Source organism: Trachinotus anak, unplaced genomic scaffold (assembly GCF_046630095.1).
Source record: "Trachinotus anak isolate AG129_WGS33_773 ecotype Australia unplaced genomic scaffold, CSIRO_AGI_Tana_v1 ptg000003l, whole genome shotgun sequence".
Lineage (NCBI taxonomy): Eukaryota > Metazoa > Chordata > Actinopteri > Carangiformes > Carangidae > Trachinotus > Trachinotus anak.
In genome coordinates this window covers 6,932,020-6,955,510 of record NW_027273854.1, presented here as the reverse complement: position 1 = coordinate 6,955,510, position 23,491 = coordinate 6,932,020, and the positions used below count along the sequence as shown (strand labels likewise).

The 23,491-nt window shown below is 39.2% G+C and overlaps 1 protein-coding gene across 1 annotated transcript in view; it reads right to left on the bottom strand.

Moving 5' to 3' along the window:
- The window catches only part of hs3st4 (heparan sulfate (glucosamine) 3-O-sulfotransferase 4), a 76,744-nt gene extending 54,818 nt beyond the window's left edge, over positions 1-21,926 (bottom strand). Inside the window, exon 1 of the mRNA XM_071470533.1 lies at positions 20,605-21,926. Coding sequence (XP_071326634.1) covers positions 20,605-21,203 — 599 coding nt within the window. The 5' untranslated portion in view covers positions 21,204-21,926. The remainder of the gene's footprint in view (positions 1-20,604) is intronic.
- Between the last annotated feature and the right edge of the window lie 1,565 nt (positions 21,927-23,491).

The following is a 23,491-nucleotide window of genomic DNA, read 5'->3' as shown; positions in this document are numbered from 1 at the left end:
TAATTCATACATCTTAACATCTGAGAGAATGCCTGCCCCAGCCAAGACATTTCATTGGCTGCCTCGCAAATCAAGACAAAATCCCTGCTGCCAAATTTTGCAGTTATAGTGGGTTTGTTCATTTTTAATAGCAGGGGGAGAAAAAAATAGAATGGCTAATGATGTTGATTATTCAGTTGAGCAGACCAGCATGTTTGGTTTTCCTCAAGAAAAGCGTGAATCATCACAGAATCATGGACTTCCCATATAGAGGATGCTCATGCCAGCACACACACACACACACACACACACACACACAATTATTTTCCAAGGATCCTATTTGCATCAAGTTCCTCCAGAAACTTTGATGGTGTTTATCACAATTTACAAGATTCCTTTGTTCATGTATGTAATTAATGCACAGTCTTTGATTACTTCAGCTTCATTTATAGAAAAAGCTGAAATTAATATTCTACTCTAGGGCAAAATGTATTTCCACAACATAATAATTATGTAAAATAAAAATCCATCCAACCATGAACACTGGTTTTTTCCCCTCTTCTTGACTGATTCCTTATCTCTCTGGGAGCCTGTGAATATGTGAATGTGTGAATATGGGGCCTGCTCTCCTCTGTTACAGTATAGATACCATGAGTCGTTGTTGCATGAGAGTAGCCTGGAGCAATTTATGCTTTCATGTGAAAAGTGAAGCATGAGAATGCTGGGGGAGATTAATGGTACCTAAACAATATAGATGACTGTGTAAGCATAGACCCAGTGTCTGTGCATGTTTTTGCATTAAAAAAAAAAATCTTTATTTATTTATTTATGTATTTAGTTTCAGGCAATTCTGTGATGCATAAGCTCTGACAGAAACCTTGCTGAGAGATTTACATCCCTAATGTATCTAGAACTGAAATATTCAACCTATCTTGCACTTACACATGCAGAAATTCACCTCAGTGTTTACATATTTGCTATAAATTTCTACCTAAAAATCACCTCTTGGAGGACATGTTGGGTTTTATAACCATAGCTGGAACTAGTCCAAACACATGCTCTCTGGCCAAATATGAGTCGCTCAGATGTAAGTCTGGGAAACGGTGAGCATCTTGTGTCATTAAGCCATTTTTCATTTGGTTGTCTGGTGGCCCATTTTCTGTAATTTCACTAATTTAAAAGAAACAGCAGGACACAGCGACTCTGTATAATAATTTAAAACACAGTTTGTATCTGTGCTACAAACAGACTGGCTGTTACGGGCAACAGGAGAAGATGTTTGGCATTATTCAAAGTTTTATCTCCAAGGACACATGAAGGTTTTGATGGCACATTTGCACTTGAATAAAACGAAAGGTGCTTGCTGGTTGAATTTGATTATACAGGGCCAGATCAAGATAAACACATGCTGACAACAATAAAAATTCTTCTGTCTGACCACGTCCGTATCATTGGATGATGAAACGAAATCTGATATGTATGTGCAGAAAGCAGGCTGCTGCAAAGGCAAATCTCTGGCTGCTCGCTCAGAGTAACTCATTTCACTGTTTGTTTCATTTCAAACACACTAGTTACAAACCCTGATTACATGTACACAGCTACAGATATGCACATTTACCATGATGTTACTTTATGTGTTGCAAACTATACATCAAAAGGCTTGATCTGGCATGTACATTTGTCTGCACCCCTTAAAAATGAAGAGAAAATCATTTGTTGAGTTTGTTGACTGAGTGAACATAAATTTGAGGCCCTTGGAGGATTTCTAATGGAATGCAAATGTAAGTGTCCCACAGGGACTAGCACCTTTAATTAATTTGGACATGGACTGCATGTTTTGGATTTGGGATTGAGGTGTAAACAGATGAGTGGTGATATACCTCCTCTATGTGATAAGGATGTTCCCGTAGCTCTCCCAAATGCAATCCCAATCTTGTATATGCAAGTGAGGAAATTCATAGTGTGCCCTGATTTATTTGCTGTTATTAATGAGGCGGTGTTGAAGGAAGTGGTCTGTGGCTGCCAGCACAATATCTGACCTCTGAGAGTGTATTAAATCAAGGCATTAGGGAGTGCAGTAATAAAGAGGCGAGCTAAGGCACTGAACCTGCTCCAAAACAAACAAACCACAGCATTCACACGGACAAGGCTGAAATCACACCCAGATGCTTCTCTCACACAGAGGAAGACAACATGGAAGTCCGCCATCATGTGCAAGCACAACAATAGCAGCTGCTTACTGATCACTCAAATGCTGTAAGGTTCGGCGCCATGTAACACGACAACTTGATTTCTTTGTTGTAACAGCTGAATTGCATTTTACGTTCTCTTGTCAAACTGTGCGCAAGTGTAAACTTGCATCAGTCCTCTTGGTGTATAGTGTTTCTGGTAACAAATATAAGCCATGTTCTGTAGCTAAGCACAATGTTGCTATGAGCTAAATGCTACAGTAGCATCATCACGCTAATATGCCTAATGACAATAGGTATAAAATATAACGTTCACCATATAGTTTAACTTATTAGCATGCCAACATTTGCTAATTAGTGCAGCCGAGTCTCATTAGTGTGAAATCTGACCTGTTGATGGCAGGCTTATGTAAAGGCAGCAGCCTCAGACAACAGGAATGTGTTCCACCTACAGTAAGATACAAAATCATAAAGGATGCATAAACCTGAATGGGAAAGTAGTCTCAGACTTTTGGACCCCACTGTATATAGAGACAATGTTGGCTGCAGAAAGTGGGCCTGTTGCTTATTCAGACACTGAGTATGGAGCGGTGCCCCTGTGAAAAGCATCTAATCTGTCTGAAGCATTGTGCACGCTAAGCCTGCTGAACAAGTTGTATACTGGTAGCAGAGCAGCAATTTCTCACAATAATCACAGTCAATTACAACAGAGAAGTCAACTTTTCATAGAACCTTGAAAAAAAGGTTAAAATATCAGGATAACAGAGATACACACAACTGACAAATTCTGGCACTTCTAAACAAATTTCCCCAATGATCAATAATAATAATAATAATAATAATAATAATAATACAAAAAAATCCTCAAAATCAAAATCAGCAGTTGGGAAAACAAACTTTTCCTCTCACTGACTCAGTCACTGTGGCCATGCATCATCTCGGTTACTATATTCATCCAGCTGTCACTACACGTAAACAATAGGTACAGCCCCCACGTAACCAACAATCTCTTGACTCCTACTCACATCTCCTTGAACTGTCTGTGAGCACACAGTGTCTGCATAAGCCTTTATTTTTCTTTTGACTCACACACAGTCTTCTATAATGCTTATACATGGTCAGTATACCAGAGTTTACATACTTTGGAACTTGTTGTCTACTATGTAAAACTCCTTGTTAGAGTGCCATCAACTGGCAAGTTGGGAAATCTAGCAACAAAGATGGAACACTATTTTTTCGCACATAATTTTTTAAAGACCAACAATTAGTGAGGAACACTTGGCTGGCCGACCAGTGGTGTTACCTTATCCCTTAGTCGGCATTGGGCTGACCAATGGTGTGATTTCAGTCAGTCAGTCAGTCAGTCAGTCAGTCAGTCAGTCAGTCAGTCAGTCACAACTGTATTAATAGGACTGCCCACGCTGGTGTGATCCAGTCCAAAAAAGTATGTTCTGTGCATCCAATTTTAGGCAAAATGGTAAAAAAAAAAAAAAACAAAAAAAAAAAACCTATGCAAAATAACTACAATTATTTTTTCACTGGGTATATATTTTCACTGCAAAATATTCTATGAAATTAATAATTTGAACAGTTGTTGGAAAGTTTGGATTTGCACACTGGAAATGAGCTGCAACTTTTTATGCATCCCCACGTGACTGACATTTACATTTTAAATTTACTAATTCAGCAGATGCTTTCATCCAAAAACAACTTACAGCACTCAAGTTTCAGTATAGACCTTGAAGTAGACACAAAGTACTAAATCTGCTCAATAAGACACAGTGCAAAGAGCATGGTAGGTGCACAGTAAGTGCCAGTTAGGTATGTTAGGGTGTTAGAGATGTTAAGAGAGGTGGTACAGAGGAAGAGAAAGAGATGGGTGCCCTTACTCTGACTCTAGCTCGATCCACCATTGAGGAACCACAAACAATCTGGGCTGAGATTGCCTCGATGATCCTTGGAGGAATGCAGTAGCTGGGAAGGAGTGTGTGCATACGCGTTTGTGTGATTGATTAAAAGCATAATGTGGCATCTCTTTGTTGGCCAAGAATTATAGGCCATCAACACATCTATCCAGGTAAATGTGTAAATAAAAAAAACCTGAGTTTTTACACTTGGCTGAAGTGGAAAAGTTGGTGTATCAACAAAAGCAAAATGTGATAAACTGCCATGGAAACAGACTTGGCAAATAATAATGATGTAGATGAAACACTGGCCCTAAAATTTCTCGAAATTTGATTAAAATTAATATGAGATTTTGATGAAAACCCAACAAATAGCCACCCTCTCCATACACCATACATGATCACATTGAACACAGTCTGTGTCTTCTGATGTGGTAATATCACAGTTAACTGTGCAGTGCAGAGGACTAAGAGATGTGCCTACTTTAAACTATTTTTAAACGCATACATGCCAGATACAATTCTTTTTTATTACCTTTTCCATATCAACTACATCAGACTCTTCACTTCTGTTATAACAAAGGTCCTTATTCTCTACACTTCCTCAAGTCAAAATTATTCTACCATGTACAGCAGTTGGTAGGGAAGGATCTTTCACTGTTTTACATGCTCCTAGCTCTGAGAGCTGACATTTTTTTTGTAATTGCATCAAAACAATGGGAGGTAGGATGATTACATTAATTTTCACTGCACGATTTCTCTGGCGACTTTTAAAATTTGACAGAACATGCAGTGGTCATTGTTGTGCTTTTTAGATTTTGAGCTCTCAAAAGCCCCCCCAAAAAAAAAAATTAAAAGAAGACTGAGGAAACAAAGAGCAACGAAATCATGGAGAAAGAGAACCATATCTGACTCTGTGGGTTAGCACTTATCCAGGGCAGGGGGTTTAGCCTCTGTGATGTCAAAGTGTCTGTGCAACCCACTGTCTCATTATGTATCAGAATAATTTGCCTCTCACCTCTGCAGGCATTTTTCTGTGAACTAAGAATGGCAAATGTCAGAAACTTAAAAAAAAAAATAATAATAAAAATTATGTGTGTGTATATGTATGTATATATATATATATATATATATATATATGTGTGTGTGTGTGTGTGTGTGTGTGTGTGTGTGTGTGTGTGTGTGTGTCATATATATATATATATATATATATATATATATATATATATATATATATATATAATAATAATAATGTGAGTAGTTACTAACATTTTACAGGCTACATTTATGAAGAAATGTAATACTAGATTATGTTCAGCAAATCTTTTCTTTTTAAAAAGAAAAGATTTGCTGAATTGTTGGAGAGCAATTAGAGTGGATGGGCTTGGAAGTAGATAAGTGTTTAAAGGTGGTAGTTCTCAATCCAAGCCCTCTGGACCTGAAGGCCTGCTGGTTTTCACTCCGAACGTGTAATCAGGAAGTTGTTTACACCTGGGAAGCCAGGTGAAGGCAATTACCTGCAATCAACTAGCTGGCAGGCTCGAAAGAAGCAGTGCTCCGGGTCCTGAAGACCAGAGTTTCATTCAGTGTTGTCCAAAACGTGGCAAATTGTTTTACAGGGAAAGTAGTGGTGCATTCAACATGCAAGGAGTTTGCTGTTAAGGTGATTTAGAATAACATTTTCATATGTGAGTTGTTTTTGAGGTATTCTCAGAAAGCATTCAAGGACTCTGGGATGCTGATGGCTGTTTTGAAAATGTGTAACCCAAGGACTTTAACCATAAAGAGGACACTGAATGTATTCTTCCATTAGTAAACAAAGGATTAAAGAAGGACACTATACTGCAAATCTCATACAAGATAAACATGAAAGTACAATCTGCAAACAAATGCAAACATCCTATACAACACTTAACTTGACATAATAGTCTCTACCAGTCGTGCCAGTGTAACACATGAAGCATACATATAAACAAGCTGACTAAAATAACTTCACAAAGGCAGTTTCAAATCAGTAGCTGCCGCGGTGCCAGTATGTGATGATCCATCTGCTCAGATGTGACAAAACAGCACCAGGACCATGAAATAACATGAAGAAACATATGCGCACGACAACCAAGGCAAATTACCCTATATATTATTAAACTCAAGGTGTGAAATTCCTTCCTCTGGCATCCCTCTGTTGCTTAACTAATTATCATGGCACATTAATTTTCCAAACCCCGAAGCCTTTGTTGAGTTTACCCAATGTGCAGAGCGTACGTGTTTATTCCTGTAAATGTGAGGTGTATTACAAAACAAATTTAAGAGAAAGCAATTCGCTCCGAGCTGACACAACACAGAGCCAGCAGCTGCTCGGGCTGCTTCATTTGTATTCTACAGATTTTATCAGAAATTTGGAAAATGTTAACTGGAGACAATGTGTTAAGAGGCAGATATGGTCTGACATGTAGCCAACATAATAGTATTAAGGATGAATTAATTATTACAATATGCTCTGGGTGAAAACAGAATGCCATCCCCAATCCATAGAAATACATAATAGATGAAAAAGATAGCAGTGAATGCTAAACATTTGCTTGAAACAAATATGCTGGAGTGCCTTTCCGCTGACACATTGATATCAAAAGACACTGCTTCCCTGCATCCAACAGTGGACATGTTGACAAAGCCCTCATTTATTACAGATTCCCAGCCCAGCGAGCATAGCCCGAGCGTGACGCTGATTAGAAGGCTTGTACGAAATAAGCTTGAGGGCCCATTTCACCACAAACCTATATTCATTTAGTTCTGCAGATTTAAACATCCAGCTATCTAGGCACCGAAATCCAGCATGACATGAGAGTGTATTCTGCCCTTTCGAAAAGGGAGTTAATCTCTCTTTCTTTCATGAAGAAACCCTCAATCTTACAGTGACCAGCATGTCTCATATGATGCAGCGGCTGAAGCAATAAATTGAATTAAATAAACCCATTAGTTACAGCAGCTACCTTCTCACCTCGGCCCAGATACACTTTCATGGTAAGTTGGTCCTTTTATAAAGACCAGAGGACACAGCTTAAGACTGTGATGGCAAAGTGACCTTGAGTGAAAAGACAGAAAGCATTATCCTTGTTCATTACTCAAATCAATTAAGACAGCCTGTTTGCTGCACGGCACAGCCCCGGTGTGTTCTGCAGATGTTAAAGAGTAAATGTATGCTCATTCAAAAATCAATTCATACTTAGGATTCTGCCTCCTCCTGTCTTGTAGACATGAAACAAACTAGAGGTCGATTAGAGAAGAAAGCGAGTATTGGGAGATTCACCCTGAGCGTACTTAAAATTCATGTGAATGAATAGTAAGATGCAGTTCACATACCTTATGAAAAAGAGGTGAAAATAAGTCAAGGATCTTATCAACAGCCCTGAAGCAGACTGATATGTTTTTCCAGTTTCGTCCCCGACAGTCAACTCAAAACTATCGGTGTTAAATGTAATCTGTCTGTATTTGTGAGTGAGACATTTGGAAATGTAGAAAACAACCGTCTCAGTGAGAGACCGTATTTACCCATTCATTCATTGTTTTTAGATTTTCAGCAACACCTTGTGTCTGGAGGTTGTTGCTCACTGCAGACAAACACTAGAGGCTAACCAAGATTAGAGAAAGGGCTAAAGACATGTATCAATATATTATTTTACTGAGAGGCTATAGAGGTGGTTAGCAGTAGCAATCAATACAATCTTGCTGATTTTGGTCGTATAACTGTGGTTACAGTGTTGCCGCATTATCTTTCCTGGTGCTAGCTACAGATTTGTTTTTGGTTTGAGCATTTCAAATACGTTTGTTTCTTACAAAATATCAAAAATTATTTCCCGTAATTTGTCTTTGGCAGTTAGTCATGTATAAACTGAGTGACCCAAAGGAGAGTTTTTCGATCTGATACGCTATGGTTAATGCCTCCTTCCTCGCTTCTCCTTTTAGCCTTTCCATGACACTTTGGGCCTTGTGTAAAACAATGCAGGTTAGCCATCACATAATACCTCAAAACCTCATTCCCTGGCTGTCTTTTCCAACACTGTTTAGGTGCCAGGGAGACCTTCTTAGGAACTTAAGTGTGTCTGTTTGCAGCAGGGCATTTTACTTTGACCTCACTCACCAACACTGATATATATCCAGAATTTAAAGGGACATTTACAGTGAAATGGAGAATGCTGCACAAGTGGAGACTCCCTCATTTTCGGCAGCCACCCTAACTGTCTCCTTCCCACATCCTTATTATGTGTTTGCATATGACATGCCAGGTGATTGCCAATTAGCAAATGGGAAAGGAAATTGCCCCTTTAAATGCCTGATTAAATTCTGTATTCATAATTCAATTTGTGAATCCAGTTATTCTTTTATCTCTTTTGTTAATGTATCATTTATTTATGAATGAATTCACTTATGTATTTTTAAATACACAAAACATTTCTTTTTGCATTTCTTATTTGTGTTTTTATTTTTAATGTGTTTTTATTTTTGAGTAATTGCCTGCATGTTTTTCTTGCTTGTTTTGTTAACTTGAACTACTTATTGATGGATTAATATTTCATATGTAAATTATTTGTTTTATAATTCCTCTTTTTATTCCCCTATAAAATATCAAATAGTGAATTCATTTGAATTTAGACTACTTCCGTGTCACTTGGTCCTCCATACTTATGTGCAGTTACTGCAACAGCAGCTTTACAGACAACAATCACCTACTCTACCAATCAAATTCTGAATTTCTGAAGAGAATTCTAGACATTTATCCAACATGAACATTGAAGACGTGGGTAATTGGAAAGACAAATGTGTCTGATTCCAGCAGTATGTTGACACTTAGAGGGAAAGGGTTGATTTCTGCAGGAAAATGCAGCCATTGGGTGCTAGGGCTTAAAAAGGCTCTCTCTTGGCAGGAGAGAGAGCTGTTAACATTATTTGAAAAATTACTGTAAGTTTGAATCCAACTGTGTGATTTCATTTTTGAAAATATTTGTTCACACTTAGTCACTTCAACAGGCACTACAGTAGTGTGGGTTATATATTTCAGTGTATGTTACTTTGGTAAACGTGGTTTGTGAATATCAGCTTTTTAACAAAAGAATGAAAAGAGACCCAAACTAAATTGTCCCCATCAGCCCCGGGGCTGATGGGAGCCATTATGAGATCCACTTCAACTAAAAGTGTTACCACTTTTTATCTTTGTCTGAAGCACAATTCATTGCTGATTTTATTGTGTGTGTGTCTATGTGGTTCATTCCAGACACTATATCATACTTATCAAAGGCCTCATAACAGGAAGAGCTGTCTTCATGGTTGAGAGCAGGTAATAACCTTATTAGAAAGGCAGAACACGTCAACTCTTTCCTAAATCTCTGACGACGATAATCCAAATTATCCAGGAAAAACAATCACCTCCTGATACAGCAATTAGCAATTAGCATAATCCCTAAAACCGTCCTTTTGCATTTCACCGGCTTAATCCAAGTCTCAGGGGAGTTTGGCAAATGCCACAGCTTGTGTTAATGACTTCCAACATACCAAATGCACTGAGAGTGCTGGTGGCAGGGACGTCAGCAATACGTTTCATCACAGTTGGTCATGAAATCAGGATTTTACTGACGGAAGAGTTCCCCTTCAAACTGCCATGCCAGCCCAACGCAGCGGCATCTCTACTCTACTGTATATAAGTGTGTTGAGTGCAGTTTACACATCTAATACCGAGCTCATACATTGTTTCACACTGTGCTAAAATTATTCGAACAGAATACCCCATGGTGATTTGAGGAAAAAGAAAGAGCATGAATAAGTAAACAACATAAAGCGATGAGGAACTTCAAAGGCGATGGGACAATCACAGCAAACAAGATCCTGGAAGCCAATGAATGTGTTTGTCTTTGTTTGTGACAGTGACTCAGGGGTGTAAACAGAGGAATTAGCTCACACCTCCGGAGTCTCAGCACATCACAAAGCCATAATTGAATTAAGCCAGTCAGGTTGTTGTTGAACTGTAGCTATCATATAGCGCGTGAGACGTATTTGGCTCCAAAGATCATGTCTGTAAATGGTCCTAACTTTTTGTTTTCGTCGAATATTTTCATCAAATGCTTGAAGAGGAACGTAATTGGTTAAAAATGAGAATCCAGTGCAAAGCAGCATGCTAATTTTTGTGCTTTGAAAAAAAAAATGGTCAAGGCTTTTCATGATTGAAAATCAGCCACATGCTGCATATATCTACTGTGTAATGATCATATGATAATGCTGCCTATACTAGAGGGAAAAGCCAAACATTTTCATTCTCCCCATCCCTCAGCATAGCATACCACAGAAGCACCAATCAGCACATGGACACACATTTGAAACATACTCCCAGCAGTGCCTGTATCTTGGCTCCATGACCATTCCTGTCAGGGTTTTCCCTTTGACTGAACAAATGCATCAGCTTGTGTCATGAGACCACATCCCTCGCAGCCAATAAGGAGCATGAGCAGCGCAAGTGCTCCAGGAGATGTGGCAGGAAAATTGGAATCTTGACAAGTATGATTGACATGCGTATTTGTCCCAAGGTAGTCTTATTTGCAGAGATTTAAAGACGTCTGTAAACCAGCATTCTGGCGAACAGAATCATTGTTCCTCCAGACTAGAAGCACATCCCGGCAATTCTGTTGCATGCAAATAATCTTTTGGGAGAGATGAATCCCTTTGAGCATAAAATGACTTCAGCTTATACTTTATTTTGGGTCCAAAATAAATTATTTAACAGATGAAGCTATGTCTTTCATTTTCAGACAATCTGTCCATGTCGCAGAACAAAAACACAAGCCTAAGTCCTTCCTTCTATCCCAGCCACAACGGGGGAGAAGGCTGCTCTAAATTTTATCTGGTTCTTTTGATGGACACAAAAATAAAGTGGATATGAGCCTTGATGGCGAACCATAACCCACGGCCACTTCATAGCAATGAAAGGGGGAAAAAAACAGTGAATTAAATTCTAACCATAAGTAAAATAGACTTCCACTTGAAAGCATCAGAGTGTAGCTACAGCAGGGCAAGAGAAAGAGATGGATGTGTGTGTGTGAGAGGAGAAATGCACATGAATTCTGAGCAGGACCAAAGGCAGGATGAAATTGGCTATACCCATTAACTGCTCAAGAGGTTTTTTTTTTTGTTTTTTTTCTCTCCATATGCAAAAAGGATAGAGCAGTATTACTTCTTCCATAATTCTCATGTTACAATACAGATTGCTAGAATAAGATCAAACCACTCTGTAAACCTGAAACGGAATGAAAAAAAGGAGTCTCAGCTCAGCCAAAACAAAACACCAGTGAAAGGAAAAACCTCCTGAAAGGTAATTCAGCTCTGTGCTCTACATTATGTGTAGATCCATGTATTAGGATATTTGCTGCAGAAAATAGGAAAAGCTGGAGAGTGGTGTTGTAATAGTTGCACTAATTAGCTGAGCTGAGATTGTTGCAGCTTTGTTGCTGTACTTGTTGAAACCTACAGAATACCTGAAACAAAAAAGAAAAATCACGTGATTTAAAAAAAAAATTCCAAACCTGATGATGTCAATATGCTCTATAAAATCTGTCACAGGCTGCAGAAAGGAGTAGTTTTAACTAGGATAGTGCTGTATTTTTATTTATTATTATGGCAATTTTTTGGTTACATTCATTTAGAGTATAAAATTAGAGTAAGACTGTGGTCTCAGTTACATCATGAACGAGGCAACACCATGATCTTTCACCAGCAGAGGAATGGTTCAATCTTTGGGAAAACTTGCTTCCTCACTTTCATGCTGAGAGTTAGATGAGAAGGCTGATAGCGCTCTCGTGTCTGTGTGCTAAATATCTTGCTAAAGCCAGATCCCTGTTAGCGTAGCACACAATGATTTGCTATTTTAGCTTCTGGCTGTAGCTTTATTTCAACCATGAGATGATAGCACTGTAAATCTTTCCATCTAATTCTCAACAGGAAAACCAAATAATATTTAATAAAATGTGAGAACAGACCAGAATCTGAGTAACATGATATTTAAAAGGAAATGTTTTGAAGGTACTAGAACAATTTCCAATGGAAGTTTGGCCTACGACACAAACATGTCCAGAAACAGACCTGCACAAACACATAAAAACAGACATAATAATACACACAATAAAGAAAAATCTCTTCATGTATAAATTGCACATGAAAGACCACTAACAATGTAACTAAAATTACACTGAGTGTAAAGTGTGCAGTTTTACCTTTGTAATTGCACAGGCACTCACTGGTACTCGTTGCACCACTACACTTGACAATCAGCTGCATGTTTGACAACCACAGAGGAGGGCCCTTTACAGTAAGAAGATATACTCATAGGGTAGATGGCTCCATTGAATTGTCGATTCAACAGGCTGAACAGGAGTAACATGGAGGTGTAGCGGGCCTATTGTTCAATACATTGATTTATAAGGTTCCGTGCATGAATGCGAGGTGCAGGAGCAAAAGAAAAAGGCTGCCCTCTCTAGCCAAGGGATATAATGAGTAATTTTCCTGTGCTAAGCTGCATCTAAAGAGATTCTCAAACAAGAAATAAACAGGATTGCTCCTATGGTAACTGGAACCTCAGAGCTCCATGTTCCTTGGGAGTTTAATCAAGTGGAAAGAGGGTGGGCAATGAGAAAGACCTGACTGAAGCGGTCCGGTCTCTTGACAGCGCAGGGGTATGCTGCTAATTAAAAAGTTTAATTCCACAACTGCAGCACTGGCATCAGAGCACTCAGAGGTGCGTCCTTGTGAGTCTTGGCGCCGTCTTATCAGGCGTAGGCAGATTCTGCCATGTTGGGAAGCTACAGGACAGGGAGGCACTGCAGAAGCACACAGGCCCAGCTGGAAAGGATGGCACCCTGCCTACTGAAGGATCTGGCCCACCTTGCTCTTTCCCATCTCCCCACTGAGTGGAGTCATGGGCTCCCAGTCAGGTGGCAAGAGTCAGGGGCTAAGCTGCCCATGGAGCAGCTGAGAGAGGGAAAGCAGGGCTAAACAAGGGATAAATGTTGGATTTAGACTTTTCTGCTGCTGGGCTCGGCAGTGGATCCATGTCTCCATTACACACCTCCTGTCACCAGGTCCTCTCTCACAATTGAAGGTTGCAGGTTCACTAAAGCCTGTGCTGCATTACACACTGTTCCTTCAGCATCCTACAGCAGATGAATCAGACATGATACACTGACACTGCCTCAGTGAAAAGGCTTTAATATGTCAAAAAAAAGTCATTTTTTTTCTCACAATACAGTGAAAGAAAGGATCCTTTGCTTTGATAAGGTGAGCAGAGGAGTGTACGCACTCTTCTGTGCGGCCTTGGTTGAGGTAAAAGTTTGGGAGCTGTGTAGGATGTATTGATTAGAGCACATTACAACTCACACAAAGAGGAAAGTCCTTGGAAATGGCAAAGCTTATTCTGTGACATCCTTTTAAAAGGCCACATCTTATGAAGCATCAAGAAAAGATGATTGAAAAGCAGCCAGCAACAAAAGTAAAATAGATTCAGAGTATGCTGGAATGAAAACAATGTCTGCTGGGACTAGTCACCGAGGAGCTTGAAGCTTCCGCTGGCTCCTTTCTCAGTGCAGGGACGCAGCCATGAAAGGGTAAGAACACTGCTCCCAAAGATTTATAGGCACATCCCCTCAGCTTTTATTGCATAGGGGGTTAAAGTGTCATTTTAATAACACAGAGATATTAGAGCTTGCAAACCTCAGTAATACTTTGGTTCTGGTTCACACTCAACTGATTTATCTTGTGTTTAAATATTTTTCAGAGGAAAGACAGGAGGCGGTACACGCACTGGCTCACACGGTCACACAGTGATATCTAAATTTCAGGTGACCATCCTTATCCTCATGGGTTAGTTGTTAGTGCAGTTTGCACATTTCCTTTTGTTCATTAGAGCAAACGAACATGAAAGTCACTCCTTAAAATATGCTTTCAATTTAGTGCTGCCAGGTCACCGACTGTGGGGCTGTGATTTTGATGAACGATGCATTCACCTCACAAACAGGTGAGCTTGGCAACAAATCCTTTTACACTGGGTCAGATCCATGCAGTCTGTGGTGAGACTCAGTGTTACACAAGGTGGCAGCTGTTGTGCGTTTGCAGTGGTCTGACAGAATGATGCGTCATTCAGGATATCTACCTGTGGGTTCATACAAGATCACATACACTGTCATGTACACTCTTATTACTGTGGAGTAAATTCTCTTAGTGGAAATTATTTGATGAACTACAGTATATAAATCTAGAAACTTTTTGTGTGAAGCATAATTTATAGCTTTTGGCCAATTATTGTGTGACAGGAGTTGAGTGTAAAACATTTCTATGGCTTGTTCATATACACAGACAACTCATTTTAGTGAATTTGAAAAGCAGCAAAACGCGTTATTCTGTGTTTTAAATGAAGGATATGTTCGCGTGTATCTACCTCTAGATGATTCAGTAAGTATGAGCAAAGAAATGTTGGGCAGCTGTTGCTCAGGAGGAAGAGCAGGTCGTCCACTTATCAGAAGGTTGGTGGTTCGATCCCTGGCGCCTCCAGTCTGTGAGTTGAAGTGTTCTTGCCAAGATACTGAGCCCCACATTGCCCCTGGTGGCTGTTCTATCAGTGAATGTGTGTGTGCGAATAGGTGAATATTACATGTATTGTAAAAGGTCGAATGCTTAGAAAAGCACTGTATAAGTGCAGTGCATTTAAATGTTACGGATACATTTCACTGTGATTCAAAGCAGATCAACAGGAATCAGGTAATGGCTCCATTCGTGCTCTATTATTCTGTGTTAAGTCATCTTCATAAAGCTGTGACGAGGTCAGTGCTTCCTCCTTGATGGCCTACAATGGCTTTGCATGTTCTGCATAGAAGAGAGATTTCAGCCTGTGTTGTAGGTCAACATGGTTGGAGTCTGACTTTCTTCCATGTAAAATTGTTTCCAGGAAGCGGATGTCTTAAAAGAGGTAATGTTACAGGGGATCATAGCGCAAGAAGGGTGGGTTGCACGTAAGCACAGAGCGCACACACACACACACACACACACACACACACACAAACACACACACACACCCACTCCAGAAGCAAAATGACACAGAGACAGAGTTGCTTGAAATTTTAAGATCTGTGTTTCACAGCCATATCGATTTGTGATGAATTTCACACAGAATTTGATTTTAGGTCTGTGGTTCTGTGTCGATGCAGCTGTATCTCTGACTCTTGTATTGATTTTTCAATAGATATCAACCAACTTTGCACCAGAGCAAATACTGATACTGACTGTACGGAAGCCTACGGTTAGAAAACCAACACATATGGTACAAAATGCACCTTTCTTTACCTTGAATCTTAGTGTTTGCTCAAAAGATCCAAAGATATTTGACAACACATTCATGCTTCAATATTTAAAATCACTTAATTATATATTTATTACATAATTCCATTATTACATAGCAGATTCCTCAGCACAATTGCGCTATACCAGGTTTTTTTTTCAGAGTGGAAAAAGCCATTGTTATTCCTTGTGAAAAGACTGATATAACTGCTCCTACTTTGCCGACTGTCCAGTTCACACATCAGTGCAGAACTGAATTCCACTGAGCCCCAAAAGATGAGAAATCTCATGCCTCCTGTCGTATTATTTGATCTGGTCACACATACTTTTCAACTGGAATTAATCTAAAACGGACAGTCTGACACTTTTCAAAATGCCATTATTTTCAACAAGGTGGTAGGCTGGTTCTGCCTCTGTTAATCTGCCTGTTAACTCCAACATGAAAAATATACATCTTTACTACTTTGTAATGTAATAGTATAACCGTTTATAAATCGGAAAAATAACTGCTCTGTCGACAAGATGCCAATGTAATGGATCATAGCATGTTTTCCACCTGTTTCAAATGATTATTAATCCAAAGATTTTTAGACAGCAGTTCAACATTTTAATGTGTAGTGTTTTTTGTTTTTCTAGATTCTTGTCCCGGAGGTTGCTCCTTTAAAACCCTGTTAACACCATTAGCACCATTGAAAAAAAATTTTTTTGCTTGGTATTTTGCAGAAATGCATAAAATACCAAACAGTCAACCTCACTAATAAGACCTCATTAGACTGCCCCCTAACTAGTGTGAATTCCTGCTGAGAATGGTCACCCACAGAAGGCATAAATCCACACATATGACTGATATTAAATGACATTCTTTAGCAAAATTTATGAGGAACATTATCTCTCCACTAAAGTCAACACTGGCACAGAGCTGGAGTAACAGTTGCTGTATTGGTCATCATGCATCAAATGTTTCCTATTCCAGAGTGGGCATTTGCACCAGGTTGAGAAATGCTCAAGAGAACAGATAAGTTAAATCCTTGTGGTGGTGGCTCATCCTCTTTACTCAGAAATAGAGGCAACATTAGAGGTGCCAATTGGCTGATGAAAGTCCTCTGTGTATGGTAATGATGGCACTACATTGCTAATTGCTTGTTCAAGTAAGCCCAAAACACAGTGGAGAAACTGTCCAAGAGTGCTAAAAACAGGAATGCAGCACCAATCACCCATCTGGGCCTGTCCATGGAGGCTCATACCTGGAGTCCTGATGTGAACATTAGATGTGTGTTGGGATTGCGCAAAAATGTTTACAGACATTGAGCTCTGTGTCTTTACAGGAAGCTGAATCCTTCGTCAAAACACATCCAGAGGTGAGAAACATAGATTTCCCCCCCCCCCCAAAAAAAACAGTGTTATATATATATATATATATATATATATATATATATATATATATATATATATATATTTATTTATTTATTTATTTATTTATTTATTTATATTTATATTTATATTTATATTTATATTTATATTTATGTTTATATTTATATTTATATTTATATTTATATATATTTATATTTATATATTATATATATATATATATAGGACTGTGATTATTTTTTGTTTTGTTTTTGTTTTTTTTTTTGGTACAGAACAATATTGTACAGAAGCTACAAAACGGTGTAATTTTATAAAGGACATGGATAAGAAAAGCTTCTTTATCTACTGATGAGCAGAGGTGAAATGATTAGTGGATGAATTGATTAGTTGATTGACAAAAAGAAAGAATTATTTTATTAATCAAATGATAATAAAGCAAAATTATTTTTTTATGTAAAATAGGAGAGGATTTCCCTCTTTTATGTTTTATATGAAAACCTCTTTGTATTTTTTACATAAATTTAATTCATTAATTGACCGTTAAAAATATTTGGCAGATTAATTGATAATGGAAATAATTAGTTGCAGCCCTACTAATGACATTAGAAATTAAATGCATTCTACCCTTGGCATCCATACATGTAAACAGAGCAGAATCACACACATGAGATTCCCAATAAAAAAAAATATATTTTTGACAAAATCAACACTCAAGTAATTTGATTTTATGTATTCAATTAACTAAAAACTTGCAAAAGTGCAGTTATTAGAATTAGTCCTCTATAGACTTACATTCTTTGCATATAACAAAACCCCAAAAAGTTATTTCCTGTATTTGATTCAGCAGGAGCCTGGTGGTTGCTTTACCTCCCATCGTACAGACTGTGGAATAGGAGGGAGTGTGCACTGCTGCCTACGTAAAAGAAATCTTATTTCCTTTACTATCACTGACGTTTGCCCATTTCAGACATTTTCCAGGATAACTGCAGCCTCCTTGGAGGATCTGATGTGCCAGAAACATACATTGTTATCTCTGTGAGGTGTCTGAACAGAAAGGTGATGATTAAATGTTCAAGACTCATCTGAAAAGCTAAATGTTTTCACTCAAATAGCGTGCTCGCAGTTCTCAATTTCGTTTTACTTTCCAGTTCAAGTGGACTAACCCTGCCACGTATGACCCTCAGTGAACCACACAGTATACTGCAGTGGTAAAGGCTCCAGGTGAGCTGGAATGTATTCACGTTGTATATTCTCACTTCATGGCAGGAGCTTTAATTCACAGCACAAGACTCAGTGGAAATTTCCTTCATCCTGTTTTTTCTATTCTCCAGAGCATCACAAAAAAATAACAAAGCCCCCCCCAACCCAAACACAATCACACAATCCCAATTCTTTTGAAAGATCACTAAACCTGAATATTTGTAGAATAGATTGTAAAGGATAATTATCTCCAATCAATACAAACCTTTAGTCCAACAACACATAGACATCTTTGGGTTTACTGTATGGAGAAAAGACTGCCTCTGGGTTATATTCTCCATGGTATATGTATCATATCCACCAAAATGTGAAGCAGCTGTTACTAGGAATTTATAAATCGCATCATATTATATTACTAGTCTCATTCATCTACACCAATGTCAAATGGTTTCAAACATCTGTAACTGATCGTGATTTCACTTCCATTAAGTGCACATTAGCCAGAGCATCACAGAGAGGTGAGAGTGGTGCAGTAAAATGCATCATTTGGAAACAAACAAACAGGCAAATGTGGTCTGAATGAATTTTTATATCAGTTTCCAGTATCAGAAACAGTGGTTCAACTCCCTCCTCATTGGTGCAAAATGTTGCCTGTATGTTTCTTTCCTCCCTGGATGCATCATTCCGAGGTGAATGTTACACAGGACAATGACAGATATAAAATTAAGGCACCTTTAGGGATTTGTTTGGCTCAGGGGCCCTAAAACACACGAGCACACTTATTATTATTTATGTAAGCATGTCATCCTCCTGTCTAATGAGCCTTTCACCGTGAGCGTAATGAAACAGCTTGCATTAACACAGGCTAAATGAACAGCCGAGAGCTCCCATGTCTATGCAGCAAGATGAAAGCAGATGCTTCGCAACTCAAACACCAGCGTAACAGACCAGGGTTCTACTGAGAAACAGAAGGGACTTTGAGTCAGCGTCATTCTCACCAGCTCATTGACTCCATCAGAAAAATCCTGAGTTCCCCTGGTCAGACATCATAATGTGGGAACAACGCCTAGCTGAGCCATGACCAACTGACCATGAATGAACCCTCAAATTGATTTTTCCTCCCATAAACATGGCAATGATAAACAGGTTCTTCCCTGGCTAATAAACCTGGACTCAAAGTGAATGTCAACCGTCTCACACACGAAGGGTGGTGTAAACAATTCACGCTCCTTTAAGAACCTGTTGCAAAGCAGAGACAAGAAGATGTTTGAGAAAATACTGCAGTTAAGTGACACGGTTATATGTTAGATTAAAATGCAATTTAAGTAAAATGTGGAGGAGCTCTGGTAAGTGATGGGGTGAATGTTCTGTTAAAAAGCTGCTCCTTTAAATGCTTACAGCATATGTAGTCCACTATGTATCACACAAACACAGAATGTACTCCTATAGAACTCCTCCCCTGTGTTTTTATTCTGTGAGCATGACTATGCATGTGTGTGTGTGTGTGTGCGTGTGTGTGTGTGTGTGTGTGTGTGTGTGTGCGTGCATGAGAGCGAGCGCATAATAAGCCAAAATCTGTTGGTCAATGTCAAAAACGGCATCGAGAAATTACCAGTGTCTCAACGGTTATATAATCTAAACATCCCATGAGTGTTGTCTCACAGTGTGTTGTGTATTTCATCTTTACCAGCAAACACAGGGGGCAGCCTGAAGCACACAATGGCTCTGTCAAAATACTAAAAACTCAAATTGCATATGGAAAATCAAATGTTATTTTGCTATAGAGACAAAACAACCTCAAATAAAACGACATGCTGTCTGAAATTCACTTGATATATAACAGACAGACCCATGGTACAGTGTGATCCTCTTTACTGAGAACTTCAAATGGCTATCAATATATATTAAATACACACTTCACCATTTAGAAAAGAATGATTTGTTCCATATGCAAGTTTAGACTCTCAACACAAGATAATGAAACTCACTTCACTTATTTGACAGTAAAATGATCAGAGTCTGTCCAAGGACCATGTCAGAGTTTTATCAGGCTTTAGACATTCAGAGTATATGTACATTGCTGCTACTGGAACCACTTCATAAAGCTGTTAGTAGAGATTTTCTGAATTCATTTTGCCACAGGTTCAGTTTGTCTTTGTTTCCCACTCATGTCACCATGTATGAAATTCAACTTGCAGAGACTTGCTTGAAAGATACTTGAATTCAATATGGTGAAGAAACGAGAATTTTTTTGGTTTTTTCTGGTTATTTTGGCTCAGTTATGCAGCTATATGTGCAGACTGACTTGGAAAGTTTGCATGACCAGGCAGCAGTAGATTAACAACCTTGAGGGCAGAAAAGTGGATCACTCTGATGGATCATCCGTCTCCAAGAACGTTTCAAGTCTCTGTCTCTTGGGAGCTGATTTGCTTAGTGAAATGAAGGATTACTGGAAAGCACTAAAAACGCATTCTAAAAAAAAAAAAAAATCTAATACAATGTGGCATGTTCAAGAGAAGAAGTGATAAATCTTGCCAGAACATGCACGAAAAACTGTCGCAGCCTTTAAATCGCTACATCAGACTGACATGGGAACTCACCTGTACCAGTCCAGCCCCTTCTCGTAGTTCCTGTCAAAGAAATGTGGCTCATTCCCAACGGCTCTCACGTCCGGGTGCACCCTGAGAGCCTCCAGCAGGGCTCTGGTCCCCCCCTTCTTCACCCCGATGATGATGGCTTGGGGAAGTTTCTTCTCTCCGTAATCCGAGGTGCAGTTCATCCTGAGTTCGCTGTCCGTGGTGCTGAATTCCTGGTGCTCCCTCTCCAGCGCGGTGGTGTGATACGCCGCCGCCGCCGATTTAGTTGGAGACGCCTGAGTCCTAATCCACTCCACTGTCCTTTGTTCGGCCTCAGCATGATCCTTCACGGTGGAAACGGCGGTGGTTCTGTCGGCCTCGGTGAATTCGGTATAGCCCTGGGAAGCGGAATAAACTTTCTCCCTCAATGTCACAAAAGTTGTCTCCTCCGTCACCAGCCTCCCTTGATACACGTAGTTCTCTTGCAGGGGGAACTGCAGCGAGTTGTAGCAGCTCATCAAGCTATAGAACAAGTAGGTGACAGAGAGGGAGAGGGTGAACATGAATAAGATTTTCCGGGGCACTTTAGAGGTGAAAACCGAAGTGCTGGACCAAAATGCCATCTCTGATAGCAGTGATCCTCTCAAAGAAGTGGCCAGACATGTTTCCACCCCGAGTCTTGCATTGACAAAAATCAACGGCAATAATCAGTCACTATCCGCGCTGCTCCAGCTACAAAAGCGTGAAGCTGGACCAAACCAACCTAATCCAACCAAATCGCATATTTATAAGGAGAGCAGGGGGGGAGATAGATCGTTAAAATTCCGGAAGAATATCACGTCCCCTTTCTTGATTATCGATTTCTTTATTCCAAAGCTGACAGACAATGTCAAAATTTATTGGACTGAACTTGCAGATTTGAGAGGCTGGAGGTCTGGCGTCCTTCCAAATGAGCAGCCTGGCTTGAACTGGACAGAGTATGATGGACGAAATCCTGGCATTTTATGAAGAGGAGAGAAAAAAAGAGGTTGGGGGAAGAAAAAAAAAAAAGACAAAATGATCAGCAGTGTGTTTTAAAGTGAAGCTTCTTCTCTTCTATCAGCCTCTCAGCCCGAAGTCCAGTCCAGTCGGCGTCAGCCTACAAGAGTGGATTCAAATCCCTACAAAATCCACTGAGTCTTTCCAGCGACAGGAGAACGGGCGCACAATCCTTTACGCTTCTCTCTATTTACTTTGCGCGTAAAAGCAGCAGCCTTTGCACAAAACGCGTCCACTCTCCCCGCTTGACTGCCAGGCTGCTGCTCGCCGTTCCTTGCGCCTTCTCACATTGGTAGGGTCCTACGATGTGCGCATCGGCTGGGTGAGCTCATCTGAACTGAAGCACACAGCACAACTAGTGTGTGTACACCCACTTTTTTTTCCCCACTATCCGTGCACGAGTGCAGGGCTTTGAACGTCAGATTTCCAAATCTGAAATAGTTGTGTGGAAAGCTGCCCCCCGCCCCTTTTCCATTTCCCGTGGCTGCTTTTGGAGATGGGATTCACATAGCTGGAATATTATGAGAGGTTATTACACTGTGATTTTTTTTTTTTTTTTTTTTTTTCATGTTGTGTAAAGTTCACTGTAAAACTCCCATTTTAAAGATTATTTTGAAAGAGATTACATTTTACAGAAAGCTCATGTCTGCACCCTGCTGGTTTTCTGTGGAGCATTGCATAAGTTAATTTACACAAAAAGACAGAAAAAGAGAAGTTTATCCTGGTGATGAATACAGAAGCAGATCAAATGAATCAAACTGGATAATGAGCAACAGTCTGTTTTTAAATGAAATGAGGTGCGATGGTGGTTGTCTTTCCTCTGCACAATTCTGAACACAAGAGAGCACATGCACAAAACAATCCTGTGTTCTGCATTATGCTGAGGAAGGGGATGCTGCTAAGGCGTATTATACACTGAATGTATTATACACGGATGCAGAGTATAATTACTGATGAGAATATTCACCAGACCTCAACTTGTACACTTTGTTGCCGCAATATGAGGATTCAAAATTGCATGCCACTGAAATGTCTCCCTGTATTAGAGAATCTCATTCATCACACACCTCCAACACACCAGGAGAGCCAGCGTCACGCTAACTACTGGATCACAAATAATTTGCAGTGCCTCACTTTCACAACAGATATAACACTGTTATATCTTAAAGTTCTGTGTTAATATATCAGTGTCGACTAAATCTGTCTTTTCCAAGTGCTTGTAGCCAGTGTGACACGCAAACCAGAGGTGACACAAAAAGTCCTTGTTATTATAGTGTTGCAGTGATACTAAAGGACAGTAAATTAGCAAGGGAGCGTCTGCATTTCCACCGAGAGAGAAAATCTATCATCATCCAATGAGAGTTACTGATACATGACAATGCTGACTTTCAGTCCAGTGGAAACAAATCATTTTTCTCAAGTAACCCTGCTTAGAGCTAGTAGACAGTTAGGATTATTTTATGTAGGGGTGCACTTTCTTAGTCACTAAATGAACAAATCAGATAAGTGATTTGTATGTTTGTATGTATATATATATATATATATATACATATATATATATATATATATATATATATATATATATATATATACATATATATATATATATATATATATATATATATATATATATATATATATACATATATATATATATATACATATATACATATATACATATATACATATATACATATATACACACACACACACATATATATACACACATACATACACATTAATGGCCAAATATAAATTGTGTTTTCAGAAGTGAGAAGCAAATGTCTAATAAACAGAATCAGTGGTTTCCATGGACTATCTCCTGACCTGTACATAGCCAATGCAGGTGATTGGGTGAGGGGGAGGAAAGCGT